The sequence below is a fragment of the Clytia hemisphaerica genome, unplaced genomic scaffold, assembly GCF_902728285.1.
Source record: "Clytia hemisphaerica strain Z4C2 unplaced genomic scaffold, Clytia hemisphaerica genome assembly, whole genome shotgun sequence".
NCBI classification, from domain to species: Eukaryota; Metazoa; Cnidaria; class Hydrozoa; order Leptothecata; family Clytiidae; genus Clytia; species Clytia hemisphaerica.
In genome coordinates this window covers 250,500-274,410 of record NW_027104275.1, presented here as the reverse complement: position 1 = coordinate 274,410, position 23,911 = coordinate 250,500, and the positions used below count along the sequence as shown (strand labels likewise).

The window sequence follows — 23,911 nt, the reverse complement described above, 5'->3', positions numbered from 1 at the left end:
TCAGTCAAATAGTCAGGTTATAGCAGAATGAAATTGATGTCAATAAAATTCTCAGATTTCATATCATTGCACAATAAATAAACCAACCATTCTGTAGAACTCACGAACAGAAAAAAAGAAAACTAAATGTTGAAATATTATTTTCACTTTGTACATATAGCAATCGATATATGATTAAATGCCTAAATACAACCAGTGTCACGTAACCCGTAAGATCCCTTCCCATATACTCGGAAATTGGTCGAAAAAATCTCCGGTAAAAAATACTCCGAGATTTCATCTCCATCGGAAACTGAATCCTCAACCCCAGTGGAAAGATACGATGATTCCGAAATAACCACTACATGTTGAGCTCAAAAGAATAAAACTTTGATATCTCAACAAATTAAAAAGGTCCATCCGCAATGGCTTAAAAAAATCTAACCATTTCTCTGAGACAGGGGTGTCTAAATCCTCGGGACATGCTGGAGTTTTTACAAGCTCTTATTTGATTTGGTTGGTCGTTAAGATGTAATAAAAGAATCTTATTACTTTTTCTAAAGAACGCGTCATCTCTATCACTTTAAAGGACCAATTAGTGAAGTATCTTGTAAAAACTCCAAGGCATGTCGAATCCTCAGACTTACTATTCACCGAATAGCCTGGATATCTAGGCTGTAAACTATTTCACAGTCTAGTTTTTGATATTTTATGTTCTGGTTTACAGCCTGGTCTCCCTAGAGCGATTTGCATTCTCTTTAAGAGAATGCAGTCCGATTGCTTGCGCTCACTTCGCTAAAACCGTAAGGGCCAATCTACACGGCGTTGCGCAATTCTAAAGCAAAAATAGGATAGTCCTCCAGTTGCTAGTGAAGATAGGGCTTTCTGTTACATGAAAACATGAAAAAGAAGAAAACAGAGGCAAGTTCGTTTACCAAGAAAATATGGTTGGTCATGATAATGCATGCAAACTTTTTTATGGACTTGGTGTAATCTTTGGATGTTTTAAATAGTTTTTATTAATTTCTGTTTTCCTGCCCTGGGTTGGCTAGGAAACATGGGTTTTCACTTTCATTCTCTAGGGAGACCAAGCTCTATAATTTCAGAACTTTGTATGTTGAGGTAAATTTAGTTTTTTCTAAAATTTTGAGCTTGGATATCCAGGCTATTCACCGAATAGCACGGGTGTTGCTATAATATTGTAATTTTATAAATAAAAGCCAAAATTAGAAAAAGTTAAATCCTCAAATACATTATAAAATCTTTAAAAAATCTAAAACCTAATATATACAAGTAGACGAAGGGCCCTGTTGTGAAAAATAACAAAATGAGAATACACAAAACGATTCAGTCAATCATCCTTCTAATTGTCGTCAAGAAAACTTCTTTCGATCAGATTGCCTTGCTGTCTTCGTATCGTGGTTTTGAGACTGTGAAAAACGAAAAGTTTCTGTAAGAAGAATTTTAAGCTGAATGGGGCGCCCTTTTTCTAAACTACCACCCTGGCGCACATTGATTCCCACTTTACAACGGAGTCTCAGGGGTTATTATACATGTCCGAAAAAGAAAAACATTGTGTATAAAGTACAATCCTATTGTACGTTCAATTGAAATCCAATTCCCAAGGGAATGATAAAATTATATAACGATTCGAATCAAAATATAATGAATTTTTATGGGCGTAACACCAACTTACTTCATCTCTTGGGTACAGCCAATCAAGAATGAACAAAAACAACAAATCCACGAATACGGTGAACACATAAAACTTGCCAGCAATCACAGCTCGACCTTCAAACCTGAAGAATAAACAAATGATAGAAGCAAGCGTTAGAGCAAACAAACCGTATTTTGGAGACTCTAGCATGCTCGGCGACTAAATGGGATTTTTTGCGATTTTTATCGTTGGATTTTTTCCAAACCCAAGTCCCATGGTGTCCCGTTGTCTGCTCAACGCAACAAATCTAGATCAGGGCGGAAGAAGGACAAAGTGATTATTCAAGGAGTGATTGTGTGATGCATTCTAAGAAGTTAACACCAAGGAATTTTGCCCCGTAAAATACCACAGGAAATTAGCCCTACAAAAGTTTACCTTTCGAGACGTTCCATGATGGATAACTCGACATTGTTACTGATCGAATCGTACACCTAAAGAAAAAGTTATTTTCATCAGGTCAACTTGTCAATGAAACTACACGAATCGGACAAAAATGATAAACCAGCCGTTGAAAGGACACATTTCCCGGATAGCATTAGTTAGTTTATGTATTGACCTATTTGAGGATGGTGGCGTGATTGTGACGATTTGTGGAATAGCCGTTAGTTGCGTAGGTGTTGTCTAGTATAGGCTTAATGTACCGAAACTTGAACACGGGAGAAAAGTTGCGTTCCTCGCAAGGTTGAATCTGAAAAGGGTCGCTGCCGTAAGCACTGCCATTGTCTTGACATTAGCTGACCCGGGCTAGGGCGCATTGATTTGCCAAGTAACATTTATCTTTCAGTAGATCTTTTCATGGAGGGAAGGTTAATACTTAATGCAGTATTCTATCAAAATCTAAAGACAATTAGACTAGTTACATTTGTCCAGAAAAGTACCTTTTGTATAATACTGGCCAGTTTGTAAAATAGGAAAACAGATAGATATTATTTTTACGCTTTTGAAGATGAAGAGTGTCGCGTTAAATGGGTATCAATATTTTAAAACTCGATTTTATTTCTTATAATGTTATCTTTCTATGATGTGTTAGAATAAGCTACAACTCATAAATCATAAAATATCAAATCCTCATGCTATTTAAACTCGTAAACATGTGGTGGATACGATTCAACTTGTGAAGAAGATCTCCGAATCATTTGCCGCAGTAAAAAATCTGAATTCCACCTAATAGTATTACATAACTGTTTTCTAATATATTTTTTATGTCGTTTTTTGGACATTATGGTTCAGGCTAGGGTTCGGTTTCAATGTTTTCGGGGTTTGAGAATCACTTTGAAGTCATCTCTCGGTTCCAGGGTAATCCCAATGTTGCCTTCTTTCATATCTGGCACCTTTTCTCCAGGAGCAAGTTCCACTTCGAACGTTAAAAACAATTTGGTGACAATCAAAAACATTTGCATCTTAGCTAACCTCTCTCCAAGGCATACCCGCGTACCTGTCGAGAAGGGTAGATAATGGCTAACTTTTTCTTTCTTGAGATTACCATCGGGATTGAGCCAACGTTCTGGTTTAAACTTCTCTGGTTCATCCCAATGGGTTGGGTCGTGATGCATGCTGTATAAGTTGAAAAGGACTTGTGTTCCTTTGGGTACTGAGAGGCCGGCAACTGAAGTATCGACAGTCGTCTTGTGTGGTATGCTAAGAGGTAGCGTAGACGCATACCGGTTGGTTTCATGGAGAACAGCTTGAGTGTAGGGTAATGATCTCATATCTTCAGTAGTGATTTGATGCTTAGGTCCAAGGTTTGTGTATAATTCATTGTAGATCTTGTTTTGAATTTTTGGATTGTGAAATAAATAGATCAACATCCAGCGGAGAGTGGATAAAGAGGTTTCAATGCCAGCAACAAAGATTGAATTGATGATCGATTCCAATTGAAGTTGTGTGACTTTTTCAAAACCAGCATCCTGCCACATCTCCTTGTTTTGTGACAAGTACAACAAATTATCTGTCAAATCTCGTAATTTCTCTGGATTGAAAGTTTGGATGTGTTCTTCAAAGAATTTACGAGTGATTGAATCGCGTATTTCAGAACCTTTGAGTAATTCTTTGAATTTCTTGGTATGTGGTAGGTATTTTAGCCAGGGGAATATGGAGATGGCTTAACCAGGTGCTAGACCCTGGATAATCATTCTCATGGATTCCAGAATCTGTTGAAATTCAGGATCGTGTGAATCGTATTTCTTACTGAAGCAAAGATGACATATGGTGTTGACCAGAGAATTTCCTGGGAATGAAAAGAAGTATTTCTATGATGTTGAGCAGGTAAAATAATGAAGCTTCCTACCTTAAGGCGGCGCAAATGCATCCGACATTTGATCCAACATTCCAAATTCTTTGTTAGACGAAATGTTGGATGAAAGTCACGTGGAAAAAATCGAAGTTGCACGAAAAGTCATTTGCACAAAAACGTCAAACATTGGAAGCAACATGAAGGTGACGTTAATTTCATAAAAATGTTGGATGAAATGTTTGGTGCTCAAACTTCATCCAACATGATTTCCACCATTTTTATTAAAAAGTTGCAATATTATGACTTGCACATTTCATGCAACAATAATGTTGGATGCATCGCCCAGCTTTACAGTCCGTGCAGTGGCGGATTTGCGATGCGCTAAAAAATATATATAAACTAAGAATCTTTCTTTTCATTTGAGGTACAAGGAAACTATCCGTTATAAATATTGAACCCCTGACCAAAACCACCTTATCCTATTCCAAAAGCGAAAAATATGCTTAAAGGCTTTGTTTTTAAATAAGAGTGATATCGTTTGCTTACTCATCAGTTTTAATTTACAAGCTTTTTCAAATTGAATTGACACGGATGTGGGGCAAGATTGGTCAAAAAGAGGAAAAGAAAAACATTTCTTTGTTTATATCAGCATAATATAACAATAGGCAGACAATATGAAATATGTGTCTGAAATGAAACAGGAAAACTTATGTAAAAATAAAATCTTTAAGAAAAAGACAAACGACTTTCTTTCAAAATAGAAGTAAAAGGGAAAATAAATTGAAACCAACCTAGATGATGTCTGATTGGGACTGGCTTTCCAGCTTCTTTGGTGAGTATGGAGCACATCTTTTCGACTTCTTCAATCACAATGTCTTCAATATTCTTCATACCAGCTCCATACAAGTGAAGACTCTTGAAGGCAAGTTTCCGAACGAAAACAAAAGATTTGGAGTAATCAAAGGATATGACACTGGTGAAATTATTGGATGGAATACGGTTGACGATACTATCTGTCGGACGTCCGGCAAAATCAGTTCCTCGCGTGATCAATGCTTCTTTGATATTGGTGTAGGAGTTGATAATGACTATACGAGTCATTCCTACAAAATTGAGATTACTTACAGTGAGATTATATGTACCGGGTGACCCACGAAAAAGTTCAGACGTTTCCCGACGTCTTGAGGCCGAACAAATGTCCTAAAGTGCTTGGAGTTTTGATATTTAGAAAGTAGATATCCTAACTTAAAATTTGAGCCATCACTTTTCAAATTTGACCAACTTGTTCTCTACTTATGAGCTTTTAAAGTCAAAATTCACTTTTCGAAAAGTGTAAAAAACACTTTTGAACTTTTTCGTGGGTCACCCGGTATATTATCTTCTCTTGTACAAAAGCTTTTGGCCAAACTTCAATTTTCATTTAACAAACAGACAGAAAAAATTTTTTCTGAAAAAGAAGCAATATTGTTCGCAGCATGTTGGATAAAAATGTAGAATTAAATAATTCGTTGTATTAGGACAACTTGGACAAATATGTGTATTAAAAGGATTTTCGAGAATTTCTTGCATACCACCACCCCATTTTAGAAAAGTGGTATTTTAGTACCTATGTACTAAAAATTTTAGGTACATTTTGACACAGAGACCACCCAATTTTGGTATTTTCCAGACAAATTTCTTTCTGTCTTTTCGGGGCCATGTTTCTCGAGAGTTTAGAACAGAATATTCATTTTTCTCAAAAATTGATACTTTTAAATAATGATGCTTTATGAATTGAGTGGGTTCAAAAATAATTGAACTTGGTAAATTTTCTCTGAATGAGAAAATTTTAATTTGTTAATTAATTTTAAATTGCAACTCGAACTTATTTATAACTCAATTGTCTCCTTAACTCATCAGGCAAAGATGCCTTACAAACCAATTTCCATTACTCGAGATTTCCTTCTAGCTCGAAAAAATTTATCTTGAGTTAGTGAGACTCCACTGTACTAGGAGAAAGCAAACACACTTACCTAGACTCAAACTAAAAACATCTCCATATCGCTTTCCAATTTCAATGAAATCCAAATACGGTGTTTTGCTCAACATCAAAAGATTACCAACCAGCGGTAAAGGGAATGGTCCTTTCGGATATTTTCTCAAACTGATCAAATGTTCCACATAAGTGATTAACATCCATATAAAAAAGAAACCGGGTACAGCTAATAAGATTGATGCAATCATGTCGCCTGAAAAACTCACACCAAAATGCCGTAACCGCAAATTCTGTTTTGAAAAAGTATTACGTTTGATCATAAAAATAAGAGATATAAATAAAAAATCCAAAACATTTGACACTGTTTGGTCACTCGATATTATATCGTTATTTGATAACCTTTCTCATCAAAAAATAAGGTTTCGAAAGGGTTGACAATTTTTTTTCATCAGTATTTTTAAAAATAATCCTATCAAATTGGGCGATCATCGCAATTTGAGATATCATAACAATTCTACACTCTCTCTAATTCGATCTTCAAGGAACCAAAATATTTTTCTTCGAAATAGAGAAAAAATCGAATTAAACGGATTATTTTATGAGGCTTTCCCTTTGATGGGAACATACAATTAGTTCGAATTATAGAAAAATTCGATTAAAAGAAATTCGAATTAACGAGATCTCACTGTATAATCTCTTTTAAGAAAAAATACAACCTGTATCGTGTTCAAAATGGACCAATTATTAGGACAAGGAATGATAACACTCGAAAGAAATTGAAGAAGTATCATTTAGTTTAATAATGGAAGGCTGTCAGTAATTCTAGCCGTTATCTGTTCAAAAATTACGAAATCTATGATTTGTATTACTATTAGGGAGGTATAGCAAAAGAATACTATTCAAACAAGCGCAGCTTTACATAATATACAAGAAACCGAAGCGGCATGAAGGCCCAGCGACATAGCAATAGTCGAATGTTTGTTCGCAATGCGTACACTTCGTACTGATTGTTACTCGATGTTTCTTCTTGAATTGACAAAGCGCTGCTTCTTCAAAAACTGGCATACAGCACAATGAACACTAAGATGCCAATGAAAGTCCCGATGTTGAGCCAATGGAACTTTTCCTTCGCAATTATAAAAGGGAAGGTTTACTTAGCTATAAAGGGTTTTTTGGTGTACACCTTATTAGTTTCAAGTTGAAGTATGGAGCACAGATATGTTAAAGAATTTCTTACAGTTTCTGTCTTTCTTGAGACATTTTGCCACGTGTACATCGATTTGATTCGTTGATTGAGAACAAAAGGATCAATCACGTGACCTTTAAGACGATCACTGATTGCTTGTTCCATAACACGTGTGATATCTGAAAACAATGAAGAATACATTACATTGGTCAATACAGAACGAAAGGATCAATCACGTGACCTTTAACACGATCACTGATTGCTTGTTCCATAACACGTGTGATATCTGAAAACAATCAAGAACGCATTTCATTGGTCAATACAGAACGAAAAGATCAATCACGTGACCTTTAAGACGATCACTGATTGCTTGTTCCATAACACGTGTGATATCTAAAACAATGTAGAACGCATTTCATTGGTCGGTTCAGAAAAAAAGAATCAATCACGTGACCCTTATGAAAACCATCCATCCCATTGAGTTTAAAGGCAAGCAAGAAAAAAGTGAAGCCTTAAGGTTTGCACCACATTCAGAATGACGGATTGTATCAAGCATTTTTTTTATTTTCACGCGGCATATATTTTTCGAAATGTGGCAATGCATTTTACTTTCGATCCGGGGTACATGTGAAAAACACAGTCCACGCGTTTCAGACGGGCAATCAAGTGGCTTTATTTCCCATCCGAAAGTTTTATCTCTAACCCCATCGGAGCTTTAAAATCATCCACATGACCATATTTATCGTTTTTAAATTTTTTATTCAGCAAAGTAGAGTTTGTTTTAGGCTAACGAATATTCGGGAAAAAACTTGGTAATGCCCGGAGAGGATTTGAATTGAAGAGAGATTGTATTTAATTCAAATTTTTCTGTTACTCTTTACTTCGCCAATTGCAACTCAATTCAGAGTATTCATTACGTAATGTTTTCTACGGAAACGCCCCGGTTTGGTCAGTAGTAGAAAATTTTTAACAATTTTTCTTTATAGCTTAAATTTGCCACTACCGGCAAAAACCGGCGTAATTCCGTAGAAAACATTACATCGTGGATATCAAGAATCAAATTGATCGTGAATTTTATTTGATAGCCTTTCCAAATAAAGTAATTCATGATATTCATGACGTAATGTTCTCTACGGAAATACCCCGGTTTTAGCCAGTATTGACAACTTTAAACTGACAAAAGTTGTATAAAAGTTGCCACTACTAGCAAAAACCGGGGTCTTTCCGTAGAAAACATTACGTCATGAATATCATGAATAGCCCAACAGGCTAAATCTCATATGAGAAAAAAGAGAACACAGCGACCACTAGGTTCCATCCATTGTAAATCAAAATCCAGCTGGCACACAACGTTGTTTCAACGTTAATCTAACGTTCACAACGTCCATTTAACGTTAGATTAACGTTGAAACAACGTTGTGTGCCAGCTGGGAAGGCTCAACTATTGTTGCTTATGAAAAGTTGAAGATTCGCCTATAGGGTTTCGATGTTAGATCATGAGATAGCTATTTCACCAATCCAAAAATTTAGTCACTTAGGGCCGACTAAGTTTTGGCCGATAAGGTATATTGCTGAAGATAGGAGTATTAAAATTTGGAAAGGGGAAAGTATCTGTGTCGGATTAAAGTGGAGTTTCATAAATAGATCGATATTATCATATCATTACTTTTCGAAAGATATTCTCGGTCATGGACAACTTGAATCTCACCTCATGTATTGTTTAAATCTACGCCCAAAACACCGGATTTTCATGGTAGTTTGAAAGAAAGCCGGATGATAAAGATGATTGTTATGTAACTGTAGCCTTCTATACAAAATCTTAAAATGGGCTATTCCAGAAATAATCTGTACCCTCTATGTTGAGGAGGTGTGACGTCCAGGGTGGCTTGGAAAATAAAAAATCCAGGGTGGTTCAAAGAAATAGGAGAAAAAAAATCAAACGAGGTCCTGAAAAATTGCTAAAAAATCCAGGGCGGTCACATTTAAAAAAAAAGATCTCCTCAACATAGGGGGTATAATTTTTTTCTGGAATAGCCCAATCTTAGGGTTTTTAACGCCTTTGTTCACTTAAACAGACGACGGCATTTTCGTGTTTTTACCGTCGTCGAGCAAAGTGAACGGTGATTTTGGCGACAAGTCAAATTTACTATATACCATTTCATTCGATTATCTCGAATATACATGTTTTTTCTTTTATAAGCATAACGTTTATAAGCATATGCAGGCTCAGTTTTTGGTACCTAAACAATGGCTCTATTGTTTGAGAACAATAGAATGCTAAGCATAATGCGAGCCTGATATTAAAAAAAAAACATATAAACTCGCCATTATAAATAGAGGTAGATTTTGTTAATTCCTTTATCAAATGGTTGATTTGAGTTGTTGAGTAATTATAATGGTTTATAAATGGTTTCTGGTTGAATGAATTTTAAACATGGAAATAGGTTAAACCAAATATGAATTACCTTGCACGCTTGGCTCAGCCAAATATATCATGTCTGAAGGTAATACTTCAAAAACACCCCCAACGTTGGTGCTTACTACTTGCAAGCTGAAAAGAAAAGCAATGTAAATATCATCGAATTAATTTTTTTCGAAGTTGTTTATAAGATTAATAAGCTTAATTAATAAGTGGTGTATCCAGAGATCCTTGGTAACAACTTTTAGTTGTGCATTTTACTAGTCATTAAAATGAACGATTCATTTTCTTGCGAGGGTGAAATAATTCTAAAGACTAGAAAAAAAAAGCATCAAAATTTGCAAGTTCATTAGTCGGAAAAACTAAGCTTTTGACAACTTCCTTGCGCTTAAAACGTTTTCACACCGATCAAAAGTTTTAACCAAATTATATCCCAAATAAAGCGAAATTCCCGAGAGGAAAAAGATTTTAGCAATTGAAGTCCGAGAGAAATTGAACTCACCCACAAGATGCGGCTTCTACAATTGCAATACAAAAAGCTTCGGTCAGCGACGTGTTAAGAAAGATGTCTCCTTGTACAAGCAACTAAATTGAAAACCCAAGAAAATTGAAAATTTTGAATATCATGGCGCTGAGAGCAACAAGGCAAACGTGAAGCTCGTTTCACTAATAGAAAATTCTTTCGTTATTGAGCGTGTCTGATTTATCTAAGAATGGGGATCACATAATAACTTTGAATCTCAGTTCCTGGTTTAAAACCCTGTGAAGTATTTGAGCTCATTCTAAGGAGGATATGTCGGACGAAAACCATGTGGTTTCAAGCTGACCTACGACCGATGGGAAGGTTTCTGGTTTAACGAAGCTCTCCTAGTTTCAATCACAGATCTCTCTCTCTACAAAACCGCAGGTAGCATATAAAACGAATGCGTTAGTGAATGCCAGTAGCCTAGAGGCTTTCCGAAATTCTCAAAACACTATTTCTAAAATTCCTTACATTTCTCACATCTTTATGCTTAAGTTCACCCAGCAATTGCACTCTCTCATGAAGTTGGTATTTTTCTCGGACTTCTTCCAATAAAATACGTTTTGGCCCATCACCACCTAAAATTCACAATATTGTTATTCTAAAATTCATCAAATCTAATATTATTTCATAGACGACCAGCTAATATGAAATCTTATCAGAAATTTACACCATTATTAACCGAAATTAGTGCTTAAAACGTTGAAATACGAAATTTATTTTCGAGCTATGGAAATAAAAAGTTTCTTTTGGACAATTTAGTCCAGGAAAATTTGACAAAATTGTCTCTAGCTGACGAAGTTTTTTCCCTGACTAACTAAGACCCCCACTCTTTCCAAGACAATGCCGACAGTATCATAAATAGAGGTATGGAATTAATGTTTACCGATAATGAATTGGACTTGAGGAAATTTCTGACAGAGAATAGGAATAACGCCAGCCAACAAGTCAATCCCTTTGCGATATACAAGTCGGCTTGCTACTGCGATCGTTACTGAAAACAAGACGACTTAAAGTCGAAAATTTCGCCTAGAACTTAAACTACATAGAAAAAACAAGAAGTAGAGATTGAAGCCAATTCGAAATCTACTTTACATCGAGCCTTGATGAAACAATTTTACAAGAACAACGAGGCTTAAAATTGCTAACAAAGAGACCAATTTAAGAACAACTGTTGTTTAATTTTTAAGAACTAATAAACAAACGTAATATCACCGTCTATCAAAAGTTATTTATTTGATTCTTATAAAGCAAATGCTTGTATAAGAAAGATGAATATGCTCATATTGTGCGCCATCTCTTGTTTATTTTGTAAGAGCTAATTACCGAAAGGTATATTACCGTCTATCAAGAGTTATTGATTTGATTCTTATAAAGTAAATGCTTATAAGAAAAATAAAAATGCTCATATTGTGTGCCATTGCTTGTTTACTTTGTGAGAGCTAATTACCGAAAGGTATATCACCGTCTATCAAGAGTTATTGATTTGATTCTTATAAAGTAAATGCTTATAAGAAAAATAAATAAGGTCATATTGTGCGCCATACCTTGTTTACTTTGCAAGAACTAATTACCAAAAGGTATATCACCGTCTATCAAGAGTTATGGATTTGATTCTTATAAAGAATATGCTTATAAGAAAAATAAATATGCTCATATTGTGCGCCATACTTTGTTTACTTTGTAAGAACTAATTACCGAAAGGTATATCATCGTCTATCAATAGTTATTGATTTGATTCTTATAAAGTAAATGCTTATAAGAAAAATAAATAAGGTCATATTGTGCGCCATCCCTTGTTTACTTTGTAAGAACTAATTACCGAAAGGTATATTACCGTCTATCAAGAGTTATTGATTTGATTCTTATAAAGTAAATGCTTATAAGAAAAATAAATAAGGTCATTTTGTGAGCCGTTCCTTGTTTACTTTGTAAGAACTAATTACCGAAAGGTATATCACCGTCTATCAAGAGTTATTGATTTGATTCTTATAAAGTATATGCTTATAAGAAAAATAAATATGCTCATATTGTGCGCCATTTACTTTGTAAGAACTAATTACCGAAAGGTATATCACCGTCTATCAATAGTTATTGATTTGATTCTTATAAAGTATATGCTTATAAGAAAAATAAATATGCTCATATTGTGCGCCATACTTTGTTTACTTTGTAAGAACTAATTACCGAAAGGTATATCACCGTCTATCAATAGTTATTGATTTGATTCTTATAAAGTATATGCTTGTAAGAAAAATAAATATGCTCATATTGTGCCCCATACTTTGTTTACTTTGTAAGAACTAATTACCGAAAGGTATATCACCGTCTATCAATAGTTATTGATTTGATTCTTATAAAGTAAATGCTTATAAGAAAAATAAATAAGGTCATATTGTGCGCCATCCCTTGTTTACTTTGTAAGAACTAATTACCGAAAGGTATATCACCGTCTATCAAGAGTTATTGATTTGATTCTTATAAAGTAAATGCTTATAAGAAAAATAAATAAGGTCATTTTGTGAGCCGTTCCTTGTTTACTTTGTAAGAACTAATTACCGAAAGGTATATCACCGTCTATCAAGAGTTATTGATTTGATTCTTATAAAGTATATGCTTATAAGAAAAATAAATATGCTCATATTGTGCGCCATACTTTGTTTACTTTGTAAGAACTAATTACCGAAAGGTATATCACCGTCTATCAAGAGTTATTGATTGGATTCTTATAAAGTAAATGCTTATAAGAAAAATAAGTAAGCTCATAATGTGCGCCATCCCTTGTTTACTTTGTAAGAACTAATTACCGAAAGGTATATCACCGTCTATCAAGAGTTATGGATTTGATTCTTATAAAGTATATGCTTATAATAAAAATAAATATGCTCATATTGTGCGCCATACTTTGTTTACTTTGTAAGAACTAATTACCGAAAGGTTTATCACCGTCTATCAAGAGTTATTGATTTGATTCTTATAAAGTATATGCTTATAAGAAAATAAAGAAAAAATCAAAACTGTGGAGCTAAAGACACAAAGATATATGACGTAATCCAAAGAAAACCCGCGAAAATCGTCCGTGGTTATACGAGCGTGTAATTTGTAAATTAAATTTAGTGAGTTCGTCCACCGTATCAAGCACTTTCGTTTTCTAATTTTTTTTCCGATGACACCGCCGCCGCCGCAGAAAGGCTATCGTAATACTTTCGCTAAGCGAAATTAACAATAGGTTGTAAACCCATGAGTACACAATGATGTATTTCTCTCTTGTAGCTTATTACTAAAGAGGTAAAGTTCCCTTATATGCTTTAACTATAAAACCTCCTTTAAGGTATGTGTTCACCTTTCTTGACACATTCTCTTTAATTGATCATATCTTTAGAACAACAAATTTTTATATATCAAAGGTATATATTTTCTGAAAGCCAATGATATTCTCTTTCTAATGGTAAAAGTTTCAGCTGAATTTAAAAAACTGGGCAGGATATAATTAAAATCTTAAGAATTTTAACCTTACCTACTTTAAAGAAGTTAAAGTCACCCATAGCTTTTGAATTTTGAAAAAATAATTTCGATACTACGTTCCCAATAGATCGAACTAAAAAAGTGTCTTGGGATTTTTTTTGGAATTGACTTTAACTCTTTAAATCCTAAATTCTGTAAAAATATCGATAAAAAAGTAAATCTAAATGTGATTTTTTCAGTTATCTGTAAATTGAGGAAAAACAACTCGGTTAGAAATAAAATCCTAAGACACTTTTTAAGTTTGATCTTTTGGGAATTTCATAAAAAAAGAATGAAGTCGATATCTAAATGCTATGGGTGACTTTAACTTCGTTAAAAGTAGTATGGTGTGGTAAAATCGTTTTTTTCTACATCAATTTGAAATTTTTAACGAAATGATTGCTGTTTATTTGAGTAATCAGTGAAATGTGTCAAAAATATTACTATTCAATAGAGGTGAGAATAAACATCAGCTGAATTCTCTCTTTTGTCTTTGTTGTTTCCGAAAGAGAAAATTATTTGAGTAAATAATCCATCATAAAGACGAACTTTAAGATCGCGATTTTACCAAAATGAAATCCAGTAACTTTTCTTCCACTTTGACTGAAAAAAATCGGAAAAAAGGTGTACACATACCTTAAATGATATTAAAAAAAAAACCTACTTAAATTTTGGCCTTGCATTTTTTCAAAGTTGAAATATTCAAATCGAAAGTTTTTGATTTAGGCAAGAAAACAAAGTTCATTGGTTTTGGCGTATGAACCGTGTTAGAACCCATTTTTAGAGATTCCAACACCACCCTCGACCCCAGGCTTACCCAAAATCTTTGCTAAGAGTTTTTCAGTGAATTAGGTACCCTGTAGTTCATCGTGATTTTCAACGGAAAATATCATTCGTATTAAAGAATGACCAACGTTGAGTAGTACTAATTCACTGCTTATGGCTAATATAATATAGCCCAGACCAATGGTCAATGGTATCATCGTACTTACTTTTACTGGCATCTTTTTTTGTTGGATCCGGTGTGAAGACATCAGAATCAACAGCATTTGCAATGACTGAAACTTTATCCGGATGTATGGATGCCCGTAATACGGTATTCTCTTTGCTGGAAAGTTAAAAGTAAATAATGAGATGGTGAGGTTAGGCAATTAAAGGCTTTCAGCATGGTGTGGGACGATTTAATTATCGTGATATAAAACCTCGTTCCCGTGGCGCTATCAGTAAGTATCCAAAAGCCAATACTGTAGTACGCAGTGGTCGTGTAATACATTATCCCACCAATTAAATTTTCTGAAGGCCCAACTATTTCTAGTTCTCGAGTTTTAATAGTAGTGAGTATTTTCGGTATTTAGGCTATCAAAAAACTATCAAAATTATCAAAAAGATTGAAAACTTAAGTTGCGGCAGCTGGAAGAAAGAAAGTCGGTAAGTCGGTACATGACGTTGTTTTAACGTTAACATCTAATGTTATCATATGAACGTTGTGAACATTAGATGAACGTTGAAGCAACGTTGTGTGCCAGCTGGGCGAGGATAAATGAAACAACTCACCTTGTGTTTGAAACACAAATCACGTGATCGATATCCGTCAAAGTAAACTCAAGAAGCTTATTGGTTAAAATAGAGCTGACATCAGCAAATCCAAACAGCGAATGATCCGTGAAGACTGTCTTTAATCCCATCGATTTACCATGCATGATTGACTCTTGACAGAGAACTGAGAATGCCTTTGGGAAAAAAATCGAATCAATTAAATCAACACTTGATCTGAACAAGATAATGGATAGTATTCAATTTTGAGGAGTGACTGTTTGAAGTTTGGTCCACTGAGCTTTATGAAATATCCAAAGACCTAAAGACCACTATCAGCATTGAAGAAACCTATTATGCTATTTCAACGTCCAACGACAATAAAAAGGCATGAAATCATGAAAAAATACTCTTCTCCCAGTATTGGACGGATAACAAAGAGATCCTAGGGTCGATAAGTGAAGCGGTAGTCCAAATCGTCCAGAGCGTCACAAACCTTGGATTGTTTGTGTAGGCATTCCTTAATATTAATAAATAGTTCACAGCAAAATCCTTAATAAAGCATCGGTGAATGAGATAACTTACTGAGTGTCCATGAACGATGGTGATCTTCTCACGGATAAAGATATCACGAAACATTGGTAGAGTGACAAAACCAGTCGGTTGAATGACATTGATGTACATGATACTGAATGGTAAGTAATATACCTGTCGTTGACGAAGGGAAAATATTGTTATAAAACACATCATTCAATCTTCTACATATGTTTACATAGCATATCCCTACAAACATTTTGCTCTAAAGGGTTATAGCGAGTGTGATGATATGATCTGGTTGTTCGATCATTGAACTGCAACCCAATAAAGTTTAAACTAGATTTTTATAGTCTTGTAGGATATAATAGTATTAAAACCGTTTGATGGGTAACCGACAAATATACATGAAATCGATTTCTTGTCGAACTTTCCTTTGTGTTTGGTATCTGGAACGTGTACGTAGGACTTACATCCGAAAACTTTCAAATTACTCACATCCGGTTTCTTTCGGTGCCATATTTCATAAGGTGTGGTCTCCTTCAAAAATGCTGTTGGACTACGATTCCGGACGTAGCAAGCAGTCGAAATAGCCTCAGCCCAAAATTTAATCGGTTTCTGAGCGTGATGCAACATCGAACGTGCAGTTTCTAAAAGAGTTCGATTCATACGTTCGGCAACTCCGTTCTGTTGAGGAGAATACGGTATAGTCGGTTCACGCGAGATTCCACGGTCGGTGCAAAAACTTGTGAATTCGGTCGACGTATATTCACCACCATTATCAGAACGTAAACGTTGGATAGTTTGGTTCTCTACGTTCAGCCGTTTAACTTTCAGTCCCGTTCGATTCTCGACAAGATTTACAAATTCGGTAAATTTAGTCAACACTTCTGATTTATGCTTCATCATATAAACGGTCGTATATCTGGAGTAATCGTCGATAAACGTAACGAAATACCTGGAACCTCCCACTGAAGGTACATCCATTGGACCACAAACATCACTGTGAATCAATTCAAGTAATCCCTTTGTGGTGTTCGTCGATTTCTTCGGGAACGGTTGTCGATGTTGCTTCCCCATCGCGCAACCTTCACAGTTTCGATTGACTGTCTCCTTCAAGTCGAAATTAAGGCCATTGACCATTTCCTTCTTGTTCAGTAATTTTAAGTTGTCGTAGCCGAGATGACCATATCGTTGGTGCCATAAATCGATTTCGTCCATTGCGTTTCCAATATAGCAAGTCTGATCAGAATTTATCGTGTTCAGTTTATAAAGTTTACCGTGTTTCTTTCCGACGCTATAACGTTTTCCTTCGATGGATATTCCGCAAGAGTCTCCCTGGAAATCAACGATATATCCTTTTTCGGTAACAGCCGGTAGGGAAAAAAGCTTGTTTTGGATTTTCGGTACAAAAAGAAAATCATTTTAAAACAATTTTAACTTTCTCAGTCGTATCCTTAACTGTCAAATGTACATCGCCTTTTCCATAAGAGTATAAAATGCTCTCATCAGCAAGTCTCACTGTTATAGGTTCTTTAAAAGCAACATAATTTTCGATACTTTCTTTTTGGGGCGTCATATGTTGGGTAGCGCCAGAGTCTATCCACCAATTTTCGTGTTCGATTCGATTCGATGATTTTAAAGCGAGTTCGGAATTTGCTTGTACATCAGATACGGCTTCATCTTTTGCGAGTTTGGCTTGACCTTCTTTCCTTTTAAGATCATTTTTCTTCTTGTAACATTCTCGCGCAAAGTGTCCAGTCTTTTTGCAATAGTGACATTTCAAAGTCTTTTTTGTCTAGCTTTGAGATCAGAGCTTCAGGTGATGTTGGGCTTTTCTCCGACTTCTTCTCGCTTTCGTGGATTAAACGGTCGCGAACGTAATCCCATGTCAAGTTATCATCCGCGATTGTCTCTAAAGCGGTAATTAGGTAATTGTAGTCATCCGGTAAACTGCTGATCAAAAGGATCACAAGATCTTTCTCGGCAATTGCATCGTCGATGGCTTCCAAATGCTCCCCTAACGTTTTGATTTGGTTAATGTGTTCGGTCATGTCTTGTCCTTTCTCCATCCGTGCGGAGTATAATTTCCGGCGGTAATAAATCTTTTTCGAAAGAGTCTTTTGCTGAAAATGTTTCTCAAGATTTTCCCATGCAGCTGTGGCGGTTGCGGCGGATCGAACATAAATTTGTAAGTTCGTTGCAATCCCGAGACAAATCGCAGCCAGAGCTTGGTTTTCTCGTTTTTTAAACTTTCGTTTGTCAGCCTCAGTCGCATCTCCATTCAAAGTTTTCTGTACCGTTGACTATATCCCACAAGTCTTTTCCGATTAGATACATTTTCATATTAAACTTCCATGAATGGTAGTTCTCAGCGGTCAATTTTTCAACCTTAAATGAAAAATCTTCAGACGCCATGTTTGTAAAACCAGATTACAAAAATATTCCAGTACTCTATAAAAGCTGTATTGTGTCTGGGCCCATAACCTGTTAAAAATCAGACACACAGAGTGACTTCACTCATAGAGTACTATCTTCATAATAAAAAGCCTAAGGAAAAATTACACACTTCACTACAGTAAAATAATTAGTGACAATTAAAAGGGCAGCCGATGTAAAATCCCTAATGGAAATGACATCAGCTTTAAACTAATAAACAAAGCAATTAGCAGAAAAAGTTAAGACATACAGATAAGTAAGTAAAACGTCATATTTTCAACAAAAACATTCGCAGGAGTAAGAGAAGGAAATAACTGCCTTTTAACCTAACACCAAAGCGTTTTAATGCGGTTCAATTAATATTCTCGTTCGACTGATTCCGTCTAGATTTTGTGATTGATGCATGGGGCTACTTAAAGCAAATTTAAAGATAAATTGAAAATTTATAGTGTGCCTGAGTAAGAGAGGTGTCGGCGAATTAAACCATTTTATAAAGGACGGTTGTAAAAAGAACTACAACTACTTATTATGGCTTTGAAACATCGTACCTTGAGATTATTGGTCAGATAGCGAACTCCTTTTCGATTACCATAAGCGTGTGTGACAACGATTACCTAAATAAATAACCATAGTATAACATCATAGTCATCTTAGAAAACATTTTTTTACAATCAGGGGTAGCGATTTTACAAAAACTTGTTGAATTTTCTCAAGTATGGGTTTGGGGGAAATAGGTTCTTAAAGAGCATCACTTTACATTTCTCTTACCATTTGCTTACAGAGCATATTTAAAGAAAAGAAAGTACCCACACCGCACCAGGAAAATTTTTGAGGAATTATATTGGTTATTCTGCTTTGTCAGCATAAAGGTGCGCCTCCTTTCTATATCATAGCTAGTGTTTTTCTTCCGTACAGAAAGTAAGGAAAAGTGTTTAATTTAATAAACGAATGGTACCTTGTGTCCTCTTGCAAGTAGACATTGTGATAGTTGATAAATGTGACTTTCAACGCCTCCCATATTGGGATAAAAGAAGTCGGATACCATGCTAGAATAGAAGAAACATAGAAAATATTAGTTAGCTACAAATGTCAGAGTCTGATTCTGTGTCTGAAAATTCCTCGTGAAATCGATTTCATATTAAGTCCCAGAATGTATCTCACATATAACATGGCATAGTACCGCAATTAATTTTAAAATTTCCGTAGCTATCGGGTCTATTTACAGACAACATTCTTAACAGAGAATATCTTACCAGATATTATGTTTCATCTTGATGTATTAAATCCAGAAAAGTATTGTCCACACAATCATCAAACATATTCCAAATAGACCTGCATTTGAAACCTGGTACCCTTGTTTTGAACCAGGGCACCAAACATTTACGAGTAAAAGTCATGAATTACCATCTTTATTTATTTTTGATATTCTTTACATTTATCTAAAACTGAAGCAAAAATAATAAGACAAGAATACTCAACAAATCTTTTGGCAAAAAAAAATTTCAAGCAAGGCGCCTCTTCAAAAATCCAATTTAACTTAAAGCATTAACATTAAAAGAATTTTTTTAATACTCAGTTGGTTCCAGCAGACTAGTCTGCCATACCTAAGTCAGTTCCAGAGAGCAAGTGAAGGGCCATGCGTCGTCGCAAATTATACATCGACACATTTAACAACCTCGCTATATACAATAACGTTTATAAGCATATGTAGGCTCAGTTTTTGGTACCTAAACAATGCCTCTATTGTTTGAGAACAATAGAATGCTAAGCATAATGCGAGCCTGACATAGGGACAGACACTTGCTTATAAAAAAAAAAACATGTAAATAGATAAAGAAAATCAATCGAAAAGAAACAGCAAGGAAGATGATTGAGTAATATATTTCTACACCGATGAAATCTAAAATATACAGTGTTACTACTCATTCAAAATTACCTTAAAGGAAGAAATTTTGGCGGAAAGAAGTTTTGGCGGATTTGGCCAAATTAAAGTTCCCACCAAAATTTATTTTTCCTCCATCCGCCAAATTAAATTCGCGCCAAATTTGATTCATTTTACGCATTCCCCAAATTCGTGTTATTTCAAGCCTTAAAACAGGTTTTTTGCTTATTTAATAACGCTTTTGGCCAAAAATATCCTGCAACCGCCAAATCAAATTCCCGTCAAATTTAATTTATCCAGCTATCCACCAAATTAAATCCCCTCTGAAAAAACTTTTTCGGCCACTCGCCAAATTAAATTCCTGCCAAAATGTTTTTCTTTAAGGTAATTATTTTGTAACATATAGCTCCCTATATCATTTGACAAAATCCATCCCAAAAACAATAGTCTTCTGCTCATGGTATCCCTTTTAACTCCTGTTCATAAGCCGCAAACTTTATAAAGTAGTCAGTTAGAGTTGATTAGATAGGTTGATTTGACGGGTATCAGCTGAAAAATTAAACCTCCTGAGTTATCTTCATCAACCATGGCAATTATCCTGAAGTCAGAAGGAATTTTGATAAAATAAAGTGAATTCAAAAATAAAGTCTGAAATATGTTGACACTTTAATTTTAACAATACCTCAGCACTCCTCTACGCCATGTTAGAAAGTTATGTACCGTTAAAAAGATATTCTCGAGGAGAATTATCTAATAGATTTAAGATCATTATAAAGTCTAAATTGAAGATGATTGAACCTACTGGTTCAAAAATAATGACATCATACTTTTTAGAATATTTAAAACTTAATGATTTCAAATCTGTGTTCAGATTCTCCATAATTTTCTTACATAAAAAATCATAGCTCTGTGAAGTAGCTCTTTTAGTCATCTCTAGGCCGTTTTAGTGGTTTGGCACTTTCAAATTGTATAATAAATGGTTTGGTAAAAAGGCTATACCTGTAGGAAAATGGTAGCAAGATTTTTCAATCTTGGATTTGTTGAGGTCTTCAATTGTTTCATGCAATCCACAATTTCTTCTGTTATGATGTCTTAAAAACAGATGAAGTAAATTTGATTAAAAATCAAATTTCAATGGTGACAATGAGTCAAATTAAGGGTTCAAAATAATATAATATGCAGCAAAACAAAATCTATGATCTGAGTTACCCTAATTGTACATTGCGAAGTACTACCATTAGAGTATTCATGATATGCACCATTGCAATGTCTTCCATTCCACCCAATAGCTGATTGGTTGAAAGTGTGACGTATTGACTGATTTTACGTCACTTACAACCAATGAGCTATTCATGATATGCACCACTGGAGAGTCTTCTGAGAATTTTCAAAAAGTTCAACCCGATACGTCACTTAAACAATAGAAAAAAAGACGTATTGGGTGGAACAAATACAGAAAAATTGCATAATTTCGTGAAGTCATTGCAGTGGTGCATATCATGAATTGGTTCCGTGATGTCAGAAGACATTGCAGCGGTGCATATCATGAATACAACTTTAATACAACTCTAAACAAGGATTGCGGATATAATTAGTTGAGTTCAGGGGTTATAAGGGTCAGTAAGACCTTACTAATGACTTAATAGTTTTGTGCTTGGAAACTACAGAGAAAGGTCAACAATAGACACTGTAGGAGAAAGAGTGAGATCATCCCCTCTCTTCTGGTGGACAACAATTGAAAGAGGAGCCTTTGAATAACCTTGGACTGAAGTTACACGTCTTATCATCTCATCTGAGATTTAGTAGAGGAGGTGATGGCTATTTTACCTTTCCTGGTGGCTGGTGTGACTAAATATATGAGTGTTGTCATGGCATTCAACACTATTTCTTCATTAGTGCTATAAGAAAGAGTGAAGATTTGAATGATTACAATAATTCTAGATTGGAGAGTTTTTGGAGAAAAAAAAATTCTTATTACATACGGACATTTTGAAATGATTAAAGTAATCTTTGGTAAAAAAATTAACAATTCAAAAAACATTACGGCTAACCTTGAGAAGCATTGCATAATGGCATCTACACCTTCATTCTTAATGATATGGTCTCTATTTGTTGACTCTGAAACAAAGAATGAAAACGAAGTTAAAATGTATAGCACAGTAGGGGGCCGAGCCTGGAGTTCCGTGACATCTTATTAAATCTGAAAGTGCATGTCAGACACATTTTTGGCAAGCTTAGGGAGATATAACACACCCAATTGTAGGTGGATAGAATCCAGTTTATAAGATAAACTAAATTATAAGATAAATCAAATATGATTGAATACAAGATAAGTTACCAACCAACACAGAGGTTACACAAACCAGCCATTCCAAATTCTACGAATTTTTCATTGTTTTCAGATAGCATATCTGTAAGAAAAAATCTGAGTTAAAATAAGTTAAAATGAAATGTGAGGGCAGAAACAATCCTGTGTTACAGTGTATAATACAGTATATAGTAAATTTGTTCCAAAATGAAATCTGGAATTCTTTCACTTCAGAATGAAAAGATGGAAACTCTATCTAAAATATATTTCACAGCATTATGTTCTATTATTTTTTAAACTAAATAAATCACACAATTTAGAATTTACCGATGAATAAATCAACAACATTCAGTTCCCGCAGATGATTGAAGTTGATGGGGTCGTAAGCAAAGTTACCAAGGTTGGCCAGTATTTGCAGTTTTGATTCTAAAAGAACAAAATTTCATTTGATGAGTCAAGTTTATGATAATTCAGGAGATTATACATGACAATCATAACTCCTTGTGTCTTAAATTTTCAAATTGTTTTTTCCATCACCAACTTTTCATCAAACATTACATAAAGCTTAAAGGTTATCATCCAAAAGAAAAAATAACAGCCACAGAAATTTCGAAATTAAGTTACTCCGTTAAAAGCGATATTGCAAATAAACAGTTGAATGCCAAAGGTTTCCTAATCATGAATGCCAAAGGTTTCCTAATCATGAATGATACGAATAACTGCTGTAAGATTCGTCAAATCACAAGTTCTAATTTCAGTGTATCCAAAAGGTTACGTAAACTAATATAGAAACATAAAATTTACGTTTTTTTGTTGTTATCTCCGAGTACAAAACAGGCACATTTAACACCTCGTCCAGACCTTTATAATATTTTCATTGTTACATTCAACTATTAGAAATCAGGCAGACAAATCCCCCTGTATCCAACTCTCACCTTCATTATCAGTATCTTGAAATTCAGTGACCAAAGATTGTAAATAATCAAACCGATTACGTCTACCACTTTTCTCACGTTGATCTTTGATATATTTTTCACTTGAAAACATTTATTATTTCTTTTATTTTCAATTTTCTAAAGATTCTTAAAAAGGAAGACAGAAAATAACTTATCTTGGTAGGGGGGGTTGTAGGGGTTCCAAATACCGTTTTCCGGTCAAATTTTTTGCTGAATCCCAGATTCCCGAAAATACCCCCCCCCCCTAGTACTGATCAATGAATCAGTGTATAATAAATAAAATAACAAAAAATACAATAACATTCTAGAGACATTTCTATTACTAGATTACTGAATTAGAATAGGAAGAATTTAGAACATACTACAGTATAGATCCTATAGAAACATTTTTTCGATCTGGAATACAGACATGCAAGGTATGCAAGGTTTGGGCTCTACTAAACTCTGAGGGTTTTCCGCCACGTTTTACTATCACTAACAGAGGGTAATATCATCTATTGTATATATTAAACATTAAGTGCAAATAAGCATTTTTTTCTGATGTGGGAAGCACTGTCCCAAGAAATGATGCTGAACACAATTTTTTATTTATTATTTCTAATGTTATTTTTCTTCAAATAAATTCAGGAGCCTTTTCGAAGGCTATTCATTCTTTTAAAGCATGTTAGTCTAAAAAAACTAAATAGAAGAATACATACAAAAATCTATTAATTTGCTTGAAGC

The 23,911-nt window shown here is 34.6% G+C and overlaps 4 protein-coding genes across 5 annotated transcripts; all 4 read right to left on the bottom strand.

The window, feature by feature from the left end:
* Positions 1 to 1,144: 1,144 nt before the first annotated feature.
* On the bottom strand, positions 1,145 to 19,489 carry LOC136816830 (phosphatidylinositol N-acetylglucosaminyltransferase subunit A-like). The gene is made up of 14 exons (XM_067073157.1): positions 19,296 to 19,489; positions 18,998 to 19,088; positions 18,591 to 18,656; positions 15,655 to 15,777; positions 15,091 to 15,266; positions 14,529 to 14,644; positions 10,919 to 11,026; positions 10,504 to 10,610; positions 10,012 to 10,094; positions 9,556 to 9,641; positions 7,142 to 7,269; positions 2,072 to 2,127; positions 1,676 to 1,778; positions 1,145 to 1,409 (listed from the first exon to the last, which is right to left on the bottom strand). The coding sequence occupies exons 1-14, from the start codon at positions 19,310 to 19,312 to the stop codon at positions 1,353 to 1,355; spliced, it is 1,317 nt and encodes a 438-aa protein (XP_066929258.1). The 5' UTR covers positions 19,313 to 19,489; the 3' UTR covers positions 1,145 to 1,352.
* On the bottom strand, positions 2,941 to 3,795 carry LOC136816843 (steroid 17-alpha-hydroxylase/17,20 lyase-like; the record flags this gene model as incomplete). The annotated part of the gene is made up of 1 exon (XM_067073172.1): positions 2,941 to 3,795. A coding segment is annotated over one exon (855 nt), but the record flags the coding sequence as incomplete, so codon positions are not given.
* LOC136816831 (steroid 17-alpha-hydroxylase/17,20 lyase-like) lies at positions 3,790 to 6,239 on the bottom strand. The gene is made up of 3 exons (XM_067073158.1): positions 5,942 to 6,239; positions 4,721 to 5,032; positions 3,790 to 3,923 (listed from the first exon to the last, which is right to left on the bottom strand). Exons 1-3 carry the CDS (start codon positions 6,222 to 6,224, stop codon positions 3,799 to 3,801), a joined length of 720 nt encoding a protein of 239 aa, XP_066929259.1. The 5' UTR covers positions 6,225 to 6,239; the 3' UTR covers positions 3,790 to 3,798.
* A 415-nt stretch (positions 19,490 to 19,904) lies between the features above and the next one.
* LOC136816829 (armadillo repeat-containing protein 7-like) lies at positions 19,905 to 23,312 on the bottom strand. 2 transcript variants are annotated; one of them, XM_067073156.1, is made up of 7 exons: positions 23,168 to 23,312; positions 22,560 to 22,658; positions 22,267 to 22,335; positions 21,976 to 22,042; positions 21,752 to 21,822; positions 20,924 to 21,015; positions 19,905 to 20,522 (listed from the first exon to the last, which is right to left on the bottom strand). In XM_067073156.1, exons 1-7 carry the CDS (start codon positions 23,277 to 23,279, stop codon positions 20,505 to 20,507), a joined length of 528 nt encoding a protein of 175 aa, XP_066929257.1. In that variant the 5' UTR covers positions 23,280 to 23,312; the 3' UTR covers positions 19,905 to 20,504. The 2 variants fall into 2 exon arrangements, with proteins under 2 accessions (XP_066929257.1, XP_066929256.1); XM_067073155.1 differs by having other exon boundaries at positions 19,905 to 20,473.
* Positions 23,313 to 23,911: the final 599 nt, after the last annotated feature.

Excerpts from the sequence above, each read along its gene's own strand:
- LOC136816831 (XM_067073158.1), bottom strand. The coding sequence starts at position 6,224 with ATGATCAAACGTAATACTTTTTCAAAACAGAATTTGCGGTTACGGCAT. Across the intron at positions 5,033-5,941 it reads TGTTTTTAGTTTGAGTCTAG|GAATGACTCGTATAGTCATT; the intron begins GTAAGTGTGTTT and ends TCAATTTTGTAG. Across the intron at positions 3,924-4,720 it reads CCCAATCAGACATCATCTAG|GAAATTCTCTGGTCAACACC; the intron begins GTTGGTTTCAAT and ends TTTCATTCCCAG.
- LOC136816830 (XM_067073157.1), bottom strand. Across the intron at positions 18,657-18,997 it reads TACTTGCAAGAGGACACAAG|GTAATCGTTGTCACACACGC; the intron begins GTACCATTCGTT and ends TTATTTATTTAG. Across the intron at positions 7,270-9,555 it reads GGCTGAGCCAAGCGTGCAAG|ATATCACACGTGTTATGGAA; the intron begins GTAATTCATATT and ends CATTGTTTTCAG.
- LOC136816829 (XM_067073155.1), bottom strand. The coding sequence starts at position 23,279 with ATGTTTTCAAGTGAAAAATATATCAAAGATCAACGTGAGAAAAGTGGT. Across the intron at positions 22,659-23,167 it reads TCAAGATACTGATAATGAAG|AATCAAAACTGCAAATACTG; the intron begins GTGAGAGTTGGA and ends TTGTTCTTTTAG. Across the intron at positions 22,336-22,559 it reads TGTTGTTGATTTATTCATCG|ATATGCTATCTGAAAACAAT; the intron begins GTAAATTCTAAA and ends TTTTTCTTACAG.